This window comes from Onychostoma macrolepis, chromosome 16 (genome assembly GCF_012432095.1).
Source record: "Onychostoma macrolepis isolate SWU-2019 chromosome 16, ASM1243209v1, whole genome shotgun sequence".
Classification (NCBI taxonomy): Eukaryota; Metazoa; Chordata; class Actinopteri; order Cypriniformes; family Cyprinidae; genus Onychostoma; species Onychostoma macrolepis.
In genome coordinates, this window is record NC_081170.1 from 22,314,395 (window position 1) to 22,326,749 (window position 12,355).

General features: G+C 35.7%; 1 protein-coding gene across 1 annotated transcript in view; it reads right to left on the reverse strand.

Annotated features, from left to right (window-relative positions):
- The window catches only part of si:dkey-233k19.3 (dynein axonemal heavy chain 11), a 73,945-nt gene extending 63,026 nt beyond the window's left edge, over window positions 1–10,919 (reverse strand). The window contains exons 1-18 of the mRNA XM_058746703.1: window positions 10,583–10,919; window positions 10,294–10,437; window positions 9,822–10,018; window positions 9,009–9,198; window positions 8,829–8,928; window positions 8,488–8,699; window positions 6,755–6,988; window positions 6,445–6,612; window positions 5,704–5,820; window positions 5,330–5,467; window positions 5,130–5,254; window positions 4,845–5,040; window positions 4,613–4,717; window positions 4,126–4,521; window positions 3,722–4,054; window positions 2,379–2,633; window positions 2,122–2,291; window positions 1,765–1,987 (exon numbers count right to left, since the gene is read on the reverse strand). Coding sequence (XP_058602686.1) covers window positions 1,765–1,987; window positions 2,122–2,291; window positions 2,379–2,633; window positions 3,722–4,054; window positions 4,126–4,521; window positions 4,613–4,717; window positions 4,845–5,040; window positions 5,130–5,254; window positions 5,330–5,467; window positions 5,704–5,820; window positions 6,445–6,612; window positions 6,755–6,988; window positions 8,488–8,699; window positions 8,829–8,928; window positions 9,009–9,198; window positions 9,822–10,018; window positions 10,294–10,437; window positions 10,583–10,798 — 3,519 coding nt within the window. The 5' untranslated portion in view covers window positions 10,799–10,919. The remainder of the gene's footprint in view (window positions 1–1,764; window positions 1,988–2,121; window positions 2,292–2,378; window positions 2,634–3,721; window positions 4,055–4,125; window positions 4,522–4,612; window positions 4,718–4,844; window positions 5,041–5,129; window positions 5,255–5,329; window positions 5,468–5,703; window positions 5,821–6,444; window positions 6,613–6,754; window positions 6,989–8,487; window positions 8,700–8,828; window positions 8,929–9,008; window positions 9,199–9,821; window positions 10,019–10,293; window positions 10,438–10,582) is intronic.
- Window positions 10,920–12,355: the final 1,436 nt, after the last annotated feature.

Below are 12,355 nucleotides of genomic sequence, written 5' to 3' on the forward strand. Positions count from 1 at the left end.
AAGCAAAATCGATTCAAGAATTTAGGTGAACTTTACAAGGAATGGACTGAGGTTGGGGTCAAGGCATCAAGAGCCACCACACACAGACGTGTCAAGGAATTTGGCTACAGTTGTCGTATTCCTCTTGTTAAGCCACTCCTGAACCACAGACAACGTCAGAGGCGTCTTACTTGGGTTAAGGAGAAGAAGAACTGGACTGTTGCCCAGTGGTCCAAAGTCCTCTTTTCAGATGAGAGCAAGTTTTGTATTTCATTTGGAAACCAAGGTCCTAGAGTCTGGAGGAAGGGTGGAGAAGCTCATAGCCCAAGTTGCTTGAAGTCCAGTGTTAAGTTTCCACAGTCTGTGATGATTTGGGGTGCAATGTCATCTGCTGGTGTTGGTCCATTGTGTTTTTTGAAAACCAAAATCACTACACCCGTTTACCAAGAAATTTTGGAGCACTTCATGCTTCCTTCTGCTGACCAGCTTAAATGACCATGACGTTGGTGTTCTTGACTGGCCAGCAAACTCTCTATGGGGTATTGTCAAGAGGAAAATGAGAAACAAGAGACCAAAAAATGCAGATGAGCTGAAGGCCACTGTCAAAGAAACCTGGGCTTCCATACCACCTCAGCAGTGCCACAAACTGATCACCTCCATGCCACGCCGAATTGAGGCAGTAATTAAAGCAAAAGGAGCTCCTACCAAGTACTGAGTACATATACAGTAAATGAACATACTTTCCAGAAGGCCAAAAATTCACTAAAAATGTTTTTTTTTATTGGTCTTATGAAGTATTCTAATTTGTTGAGATTGAATTGGTGGGTTTTTGTTAAATGTGAGCGAAAATCATCACAATTAAAAGAAGCAAAGACTTAAACTACTTCAGTCTGTGTGCACTGAATTTATTTAATACACGAGTTTCACAATTTGAGTTGAATTACTGAAATAAATGAAGTTTTCAGTTTTTTTTTAAGTCTATTATGCTAACCAAGGCTGCATTTATTTGATCTAAAATACAGTAAAACAGTAATGTTGTTACAATTGAAAATAACTGATTTGTATTTCAATATATTACTAATAAATGTAATTTATTCCTGAATTTAATCTGAATTTTCAGAAACCATGATACACTTTTTTCAAGGTTCTTTGATGAAAAGAAATTTCAAAAGAACAGCATTTCAATCATAACTCTTTGAAGATTTTAGCATGGTAATAGATATGACAATGTTAAACTCCGATGCTGTGCCATGAGTATTGAAGACATACTACTGCTGCACATGTAGCGCATGTCGCAGATCTATACAGGTGGAGCTGGGGAAGGTGAAGGGTTTCAGAGTTACTCTGAAAGTGCACTGCAAAATGCTCTAGTGGATGCTAACCAGCCATTCAAATGTAAAGCAGCAAGCTTATTGGCAGCGTATAAAACATGAACCAATCAACTTGTGCCAAGTAGTTTAATGCTGTGATTATCATCAGTTTGCATTAACGACCCATCAGCCAGAATGAGTTTTATGACAGAACTTGGCGTTTATTTGAAATTGATTTTTTTAGTATAAATGCCTTTACTGTTATCCATTTAAGGCATCCTCCTTGCTGAATGAGTATCTCTCCCAAAAAAAATAAAAATAAAATTTTAAATGGTAATATAGGTGCAAAGCTGACATAACTTTACAAAAAAGGTCATGACAAAACAGATACACAAAGACGATATCCTTAAAAATGCCGTCACTTTACATAATTCCCGTTTCATAGTTAGTCTCAAGGGCTGTCAAATACTCTCACCTCAAGCTGCATGTGAACACACTCAGGTAGGGTTTCTCCATACTGCTCCAGAAGATTGACCACATCAATGACAGGTTCAAAAAGCTGGTCTGTAGTAGTCTGCCTGTCTCTGATCTCCAGCAGGTAACCCATCACCTGCACAAGAGCTTGGTAGTCTCCACCGCACACCGGCTCGTTAAGCCTGGATTCCGCCCGGAGCATGAACCCCTCTAGTTCGCCAATACTGAAGAAAATCATGATCACAAAACAGCAAAAAAATAAATTACTTTTATTGACTAAGGAAAGCATTTGGAGTTTGGAGGAAAATTGGGGCATTAAAGTGATTTTTTTCTCGATAATTACGGAAGGGGCTCTAACCTGCCGGTAACATAAGACATCAGGTGCTCTTTAAACATCCAGCTCCATTTTTTGATTATGTTTAAAAGACTCATCTTGAACGAACGGATATCCACTCTAAACCAACCGTCAAACACCTGCCAGTCTTCCAAACGGCTGACCTCTGCATACACTTTTTCATAATGATTCATCTGTTGTGAAAGGAGAAAATTTATTCATAATATGACAAACCTTTCTTACTATCAGAAAACAGTTTATGGACTGATATCTATATCCACCTGTTCTTTGAATTGCATTGTGGTGGGAGGATTTTCTGGAAATGCGTCTTCTCCATAGGCTTCCACCTCTTCAGCTGTCAGTGCATGACCATAGAGAAGGAACTGCCTGAGAAATTCAACCCTGTCATCAAGCCACAGCGGACTGTAGCAGATAAGTGTGTCGTGGTATTGCAAGGCTTTCTTCATGACTTCATCAACTCTCTCCATAACTTCCTGTCGGAGATCTATTAGGTCTAACATGTCCTCGACATCAGCCTAAACAATGTATGAAGGAAAATATTTGAATATTATTTGTATATGTACCAACAAAACTACTGCAAAGTCAGAAATCAAGAAAAAAACCAGGGATACAAATGTCTGAGATCACTAGTGAAAATGCTAATTATATGTAATTTAAAAATCTAATAATTTAGAAAAATGATAAATAAATAAATGAATTATATTAACCAATTAATATATGTAAACAATATGTTATATTAATTTATTTTATATTTACTTGTAATATTTATAAACTTTTATATTTAAAAAAATAATAATTTTAATTAAAAATAAATAAATAATTCCTCAAAATGTTTTACATGCTGTTTTTTTCTATAAAGGCAGCATGCACTCAACCTGGCATAAAGTTTGTGTAAAACTTGATCAATTTATCCGGCATCATTTAATATTTTCCAACTACATCTTCAACAGAAGCAATAAATCTCACAGATCACATGAGCAATGTCACAAATATTGCTTATTTTCTAGTCACCTAGAAAATATTGTATTATTCCTCTATTCTTATACTGTTTATGGCACAATTTATAATTCATTCATGTTTCGAACTGGTATGAATCCTATTTATTCCTCCCAGCCAGCTATAGTCACTGATAGAGTGCCTTGTTGTTCCTTCACAATGAGGCAAAAGTCACTTTCCAAAACCTTCACCCTCTTCAGTCTCCACTCCTCTCCGTTAGAATGAGCTGTTTACCTCCACCTGAACTGCTGAAACCATCAAAACTTTCAAAAAAGCTGAAGACACACCTTTTCCGCCACCACGCCACAACTTTAAAACAAAGCAATTGCAAAAAAAAGGAAAAAATCCTCTTCTTTCTCTTCTCTCCGTTTCTCCTCTGCGTCAGTTTGTTTCCTAATCTAGCTTTCTGTAAAACTTTGTTTAATGTGAATATGTTTGGCCCTGTTTCAAATCGCTTATGCTCCTCCATTGTAAGTCATTTAGGATAAAAGTGTCTGCTAAATGCACAAAAATAAATATATTTCCATGTATAAATTTTGTTTTGAATCCCATATTTTCAATGTGACCTCAGATATTTGGAGTCTCTAAATTCACAAACTGTGAGTACCTGGTAGTCCTCCACGCTTAGGAGAGGTGCCACCCTCTTCACCTGAGCAGACATCTTGAACACATCACCTAGTAATTCATCCACCAATTCATAAAGTCCATCACCACCATCTTGATCCAGAGATGGTTTAAACTTAATCTCAGATCCCATCAGTAGCATTTGAGCCTCAAACAAGGGAGCCTGCCTCACTGACCCCTCCATATTCTCAGTGAAAAACTCCAGAGAAGTTGAGACGGCACTGAAAAATCCCTCCACCACCATATCATCTACATACTTCAAGTAGGCCTTCCATGCATCTGAAGAACTATCTGCTGCAAAAAGGATCAAGTTCTCCTGGGAAAGAAACAAGAAAACAGGAATGTTAGGGTGTAGCAAAAATAATCTATAAAAAGACGCGCCCTCACCTGTAACAAATTATGGATAGTTTCTCCATCTTTGCTGAGATTGCTGTAGCATTTTGCCATTCTTCCTGCTCTATCATCCAGTTGTAGTGATGATTCTTTCTTATGGTCTTTTCTGCAGAACATTGGCTGTGTGCTCCATCCATTCATCAGAACTTCTATCATCTCAATATTGTCTTTAGTTTTTTGCAATCTTCTCTCCAGCCGATAGACAGTGTCCTTCAGTGTGCAGATGTAGTTCCAGCAGTTCTTGTCTTGCCATGTAAGCTCAGTTTCTGCTCGATGGATTTGCTGGTCAACAGTCTCCATCTCCTCTTTTATAAGAGGAGCCTCCACTTCAAGAGTTGTCTGTTTCACCTTGTTATACCACTGCACCAGCAAATGTAGGCTCCCAAGGTTCTAATGGAGATCAGGTAAAATACTCATATTAATGCCATAGAATATAAAAACCAAATTTAACTGTTATCAGACAAACTGAGCATTTACTAACCTTAAAGAACATCTTTCTATTTTCATACACCTTCATAGCAGCAGAAGGAATGTTCATCTGATTAAGGATTTTCAGGTGTTTCACATCCTTGAGCACAGCAATCAGCTAAGGTGAAAAAGTTCAGTATTATGCAAATGAAGATACAGATTCCTCAAAATTAGTCGCTCTAACAATTTAAATGAATGCCTTATGCTGTGATAGATTTTAAACACACTACAGTTATGTTCTTCACCTCTTGATTGACGTTTACTGACAGCAGGTCAGTGCTGGGATCTCTTTTGATTAGGGGCTGATCCAGGTTCATCTGGCAAACCTGGTTAATATTGCCACACCAGCTCAAATAGACCCGTTTCTCATACTCATCTAAATGAGAGGACATCTCCAGGTACTTATGATAGACCAGCTCCATTTCCGCTCCTTCGATACTCCTGTAATATAAATGCACCATCATCTTTCATTATTAGCATTAAAGACAAGAGAAAACAATAGCAATTTGAATAGAATTTAAAACACTTACATATCCAGAACAAACTGAAAATTGTTCCAAGGGATTTGAATTCTGTCTTTAAGCATTTTTGCCCACTTCAGACACCCTGTCATAGCAGGCATGTTCTTGCTCAAATGCAGTTTGTTTCTCTTTTTCTGGAATTAAATGATGAATGAAACAAGGTTCTCTTTGTACAAGAACAAAAATCTGTTGAAAAACAACTACTTTACCTGCTCAAGATGAGAATCAAACAGGTGTTTGCATCTGTCCAGCTCATCTGCAAAAAGCTGAATCACTTCGGAGAAATTAGGAATAAACGTTTCCTTTATGATGTCTCGCTCCAAGAGGGGTTTGAGCACAGCGACCAGCTTCAAACATACAGATTAAAAGGTTATATAGGTTTGGCTAATTTACAGTGCCTTGCGAAAGTATTCATACCCCTTTAATTTTTTTTTCTCATTTAGTTGTGTTGCAGCCTTATGTTAAACTGCTTTAAATACAACATAACTTGAAAAAAAACTGAAGGGGTATGAATACTTTTGCAAGGCACTGTATGCTATTTCCCATTCATTTTAACTAAATCTGTCTCACCAGAATTGCTTACTTTGAAAACCGATTCCAATCCTGAACAATCTTGAAAGGCAAGGCACAAAATTCTGGACAGCTGTTGATCAAAGTCTGCAACTCCTTCTTGGAAACTTGAAAAGTCTTTTTCAAAATCCTTTACACAAAATATAAAATTTAAGAAAATCAATTATTTAAAATGTGTTTCATAAGTTAAATATTGAATATAATATCATGGTCAAAAAAGTTTTAACAATTCATTTAAAGTATAATTAATTCGTTAACAATCATGTGCATTAGATTGCACATTAAGTAACAATGTGTTGAACAATATAGGCTGATATTTAAATAATTTTTCATAATGACATATTAGGTTTTAAACATTACTATAAAAGTGTTACCAAAAAGTTACATGACAAATAGAACAAAAATTATGATTTATGAGAACAATTAAGCCTTTGAGAAGGTTGCCAAGTATCAGGCATGTTGTATCCAAACATACCCTATATTTACAAGAAAGCCCCAGGAACTCCATAAAAAAACTGAACTATGGCAACTATAACAAACAGTGAGAGTTATATCTGCTATTGTACCAAACACTCATATACCACATTATCTACGCTGACATATTCAGTGAGGCATTATTATCATCCTATCAGACATCAAGTTGTTTAAACTGCCATTGAAAATATGTGTTTCTATATGACTTATTGGGAGTGTTGTTATCTTATGGATGATTCTGATATATCCCAAGCAAGAAATACACTCCATGTAACCATACCTGAGAAGTCAAATCGAGTGGATTGTATTCTTTATCCCTTATAGCTTTGCAAAGCTGAAGAAACTCTGCATATAGTCGAGAGACCTGCTCTGTGTAAACCCTTCCTCTGAGACCTCCAAAAACCAGCTTCTCCAACCTTTGGAAATCCAGCATAGTGGAGAAAAGGGCCTGGAAAACATAATCATTTTTCAAAATGTTACTGTCTCACAAAAATTTAAATAAAAAGAATATTATTACTCACATAACATAAAACTGAATTGTGGCTGAAAGTGAAAGTATATATTATCACTTCAAAAGATGTACTACTTACCTTCAACTGTAAAACACGAGCCAAGAAGCCATCAAATCGAGTAAAAACAAGAGCCGAAGGGAAATCCCAGCACTTTGGTGTAGAATAATGACTGGCCAAAGCAGCCACCTTCTGTCTGTATTTCTTGAATGTTTCCCTGACACACCTGAAAACTCCCACCACAGTCTGTAACTTCTCCAAACCATCTTCAGTCTCTGCTCTCACTAGCTCCTCTGCACGGAGATATGAAGTGGCCTAGATGGAGCAAAGATTGACATTTTGTTTACAAAATAACAACATTTTCATCTCTATTCTAATTGCTCTCTCCATTTCCCTTAGTAGAACTTATAATTAATACATGTCTGCTCTCCCAAATAGATAAATAGTAAAAGATTTTTAATTGATTGATTCATGGGTAAATTGCACATAGGACTGCCCATACGGCGAACAAAAAATAACAATAAAATAAAATTAATAAATATATATATATTTTAAAATTGAAAACGTATTTCATGTCAACCTTCATATAATAACATTCATATGTATTTCAGGAGCAAGAAAACACAAACAAGACATACAAAAAAAATGGCCAAAAATTATATTGGTAGAAAATATATTTAAGCACATTTATTTTGAAACACTTTTTAGCAAATATATTTTTGGACATTTTTTGTATATTTTGAAATATATATATATATATTTTTAAATATTTGAAAAATATATTTTGGGGGAAAACATTATAAAATCTAGTTCCAGGAAATACATTTTTTGTATTCATGTTGGTTTCATATGATTTTGATACCATTTTCAAGATTATTTTTAATTGAATGACTCTTTAATCATGTAGTGTAACCATTAAGTAAAATGTACTACGTAAAACTGTGTAAAATGTATGTTTTTCTTACACCTTGTATACATGTGAGTGTACACATCGCAATCATTATTTTAAAATGTTTTGTTTTGATTTTTTTTCTAAAATAAAAACTTTTTTTTTACAAATATCATGAATTATTAATTCATTAATATAATTTTGTTTTCGGAGGAGTTGCACCACATGACATTTAACAACCTAAACTAATCTTGTCTTGTCATAAAAAGATAAATTATCTGTTATCTTAAAGGTGCAGTAGGAGATCTCGGAAAATGCTTTAGGCTGATAGCACTGAAAGTGAACATCCCACCCTCCCTGCAAATCGCCGTCCAAAGCCAAGCCCCCTGAATGCACGAACGCACACACAGACCAGACGACCAGAGACAACATAACTACAATACATGTCATTCACCGGTGAGAAAACTTTAAAACACAGTTAGTAAAAGTACTACAATACCAGAAAGAAAGATCAGGTTGTTGATGTTTGCCTGCCATTCTCGCTCTGCACAGCGTATGTGATTGCGCTGATGACGTATCCTGTCTGTGCGAACCGGGTGCGCAGAGGTTTGCAAATACACATGTTGACAGGCAGGTAGGAAAGCTAATCAAAACGCTCGGAACGAAGCGTATACCGCATATACATATAAATACATTTAGACCACTTAACTTAATGATTGCTATAGGGGTGTGAAGAGACTTTCAAGCAGCATAACAAAAAATGTTTCTGAAGACAATTACCTATTGCACCTTTAAGAGACTTGTTCACCTTGACAGAGTTATGTGCAGCTTTCTGCATGTTGGTCGCACCACATGACTGATTTGGCAACCGAAAATGTTTAAATAACACTAAGCATAAATGATAAGATTGTCACATATGTCACACCTGCCAAATGAAGAGGTTGCAGAGCTCCTGCAGCAGAGCAACGATGCGAGCAGGTGAACGATAGAAGGAACAGTGAGTCCAGACCAGAAATATAAGATGAAACACTGGTGGAATGAGAGCATGGAAAGATGAGAACTCATCCTCCTCCAGTTGAGACAGCAATGTTCTAAGAGGCTGAAGGTGCAGATCTATAGCTCTGGCTTCCTGCAAAGCTGACAGACAAATACACAGAAATGATAGCTGGGCAAAATATTAACAGAATGGTATTATGTAGTAGGAAGAACAGCAGAAAATTCAACTGTATTATTAATCAAATGTATTGGGAAAATCACGTGCCTTACCATCAAAAACAGCCTCCGTCAGAGCTTTGAATGATGGGAAATAACTGCTGTCTATAATTTCCAGAATCCTCATCATTTTCTGAACACAAGGATTCTGTAGCTGAGATTTACAAAGATTTAGTACATTATAAAATATTTCTGCTTGTTTATACACTATGAAATGTTTGTTTCTGGACGAACCTGTTCATGAATACTCTGTATGTTTGTTTTCCTGGATCTCCAGAAGTCAAGTTCAACTTTTGGTCCAGGGTTCAATCCTGTCACAATCAAGTCAGCAGAATCTACTCTTAAGACTTTATGGATCATGTGCGTCCAGCTGATGACCATGGACTCAATTGCATGTATCATGGCTCTGTTGCGACTGTCTTGCCTTGTTTGAAAATGAGAAATTCATTGTTGTTTTAACAAAATGAAGACACTTCATGCTTTTTAATCTTACTCTATGAGGATTGATAAGCGAGTCAGACTACAAGACAATAACCAGAAACAATACAACATATTAGTTAATCTGAAGTCAAAACTAAGATTTTTAGTTTTTTAGAATTACTGTTTAGTCTGATTAGTAAATTTGGTTTGGTTGGTAAGATTTTTAAAAATGTTTTTGAAAGTCTCTTATGCTAAGGCCGTGTTTATTTAATTAAAAATAAATTAAAAACAGTAATATTGTGAAACATTTTTACAATTTTAAATAAATGTTTTCTATTTTAATATATTTTAACATGATTTATTTATTCTTTTGATGTCAAATCTGAATTTTCAGCAGGCAGTACTACAGTTGTTCAATAAACATTTTTTTATAATCAATGTTAATAATATGTATCATTATTTATATTTTATATATGAGAATGCACATCTTTACTGCCACTTTTGATCAATTTATTGCATCCTTGCTATATAAAAGTATACATTTCTTCTAAAAAAATGTACTGACTTCAAACCATTGAACGGTTTTGTATATTATTCCCAAACAAACAAACAAAAAAACATTCATACAGTGTGATTGTTGTCTCTTGACACTGCTCTGTCCATTCTGTGATTGCAGGAACAGGAAGGACGGTTTTTCCATAATACTGTCCCCTCACCACTGTGACCTTGCTTTGTAAATTCTCTGTGTGTTGCCTCACATCCTGTGATAGTATAATCGGCCACATTTGGTGATTCTTCTTGTTTGACAGAAGCGGCAGACAGACCTTGATGCAAAATATTGACAAATTTTACAGGCATTTGTACAGGCTGATGACCATGGACTCAACTGCATGCACCACACCAATGTTTATCACTGTAAATTATATGCTCAAATTATGTACTTCTATTCACTTCTGCTCAAAACAGAAAAGAAAAGTAAAAGAAAAGAAAAGAAATGGTGGGTGTTCCTGCTAATATTCAGTCTCCTTGTGTATTTATTTACTTTTTTTGACAGCAAATCAAACAATTGTGGACTTTGGGGTCTACAAGTGTTCATTACCTTCTCCATGGTGTCTGACAGCTGTGGCAGAAAGGAGGGTGACAGCACCCCAAAGAGTAAAGAACTCCTACAGGTTTCTGGCAGGATGGGGGAATTTCCTTTTTTGAGAATGTAAACATTCTTGTCTTTAGAGAGATGACAAACCTAAAGTGTACACATAAAACAACGGGTTATTGTTGCTGTATAGTATTAAAGGAACACACCTGTGGTCTATAATTTTGCATGCACTGAACAGACCTATATTAGCATTAAAACGTAATGTAAACACAAGGCCTTTTTGCTCACTTACCTCTGTAGAAACAGTTAGAACATTGGACGTCGTCACGCTGAAAAATAACAGTCTAATTCGCGTTTCGAAAAACGTTGTAAAAAGTATTTCATTTTTTTCAACATTGACAAATTTTTCCCACGCATCAGTTTCGAGTTTGAGCATCCGGCAGAGTATCTCGCCTAAATACTGCACCCTGGGGTCTTCGGAAAACGCTGTTTCTTCCTCTTCAGACATATTTGATGCCCTCAAAACAAAAAGTTGATGCGTATTTTCTAAAGCAGGTGGAACGCAATAAGTGTCACGTGTTTACATGTCGCGCGTTCAGTTTCTTGCAAGCTGAAAAGATTTCATTCAGTGAAAGTATAAAAAGGGGCGGTACAGCGTCCAGTTTCCTTGGTTACCATCCAACATGCTACATGTACCCCTCCACCCAGGCCACACGTCAGTCATGACCAAAATGTTTGTTCAACTTGTCAACATCAGCGATTAAACGAATATAGTCAATTTGACTTAGTAACAGAACAAACTCGCACGCTTCAGTGTTCACAAACTGTAAACATTCCAATTTCCAAAAACTGTAAGTAAGTTAGGCTATTTTGAAAAACTGTTACATTCTCAAGAATTCACTGACTCGCGCACTTCCACGTACCATTCCACATCTGGCTAATTTATTTCATGCAGGGTCATGCCCAATAACACTTAAAAGTGAATTGTTTCTTCAAGAAGGTATGAGACTTTATTACAACGTGATTATTCAAATAAACAAACAAATGAATGAATGAATAAATAAAAGTGTGTTACCCAACAGAATATATATATATATATATATATATATATATATATATATGTGTGTGTGTGTGTGTGTGTGTGTGTGTGTGTGTGTGTGTGTGAACCTACCAAACATCAAAATCCACTGCTAACACTTACTAATGCTTGGATGCTTGTGCTGTGGTTTTCCACAAAGTAAAATATTATACTATACACATCAAAAATTAAGAGATGTCTGTAATATTTCTTTAAAATATTTTTCATTCATGAAGTTCTTAATAACATGGCAAAAAAATGACAACATCTAAGCCTACTGTATCTCAAATCACCAAAGCTATTTCATCTAAGTTAGCAAAACTATATTCATCTAAGCTAAATTCATCGCGATTTTGAAACAAATTAACTGATATTATTTACATCCTTAAAATCAGTTTTTCTTATTTCATCCAATACATTATGATGAATACATTATGATGAAATGAAAACTGTACTGCACAACCAGAATGACCCAACTGATGATGCATGTCTATTGTGATATTATTGAGAATTTGTATTGTAACATTCTTAAAATTTCTAACTGATATTATAATTGAAAGAATAGGATTATAAAACAATAATAATAATAAATCATTAGACATAAAAAAAATAATAAAACTCCACAACTGAGGATTAGATGCACATTGTATGTTAAATTCTTACTGTATGTCTCACTCACACGCTTCCACTGTTGCACAATTGAAGATTGTTCACAGGTTGTGTAACTGTGAGGTGTGTTAAAATTAATTCTTCAGAAGGTCTCTGCTGACTTTCACGTGAGTGCACCAATAATGCCCTCTAGGGGCCTGGACCATTGAAACACACTAATGAGCGCTGTCTGCTGCCGACAAACCAGACGTGCTGTGCCTGATCACACTGCTTGATGAGCACTGTAGGGTCCTTACAGTTCTGCCCTCCTTTTGGGAACAGTTTCCCACAGAAATTTATAGTTTATTAAATCTAAGCTACATATTTAAGCATGAAAAG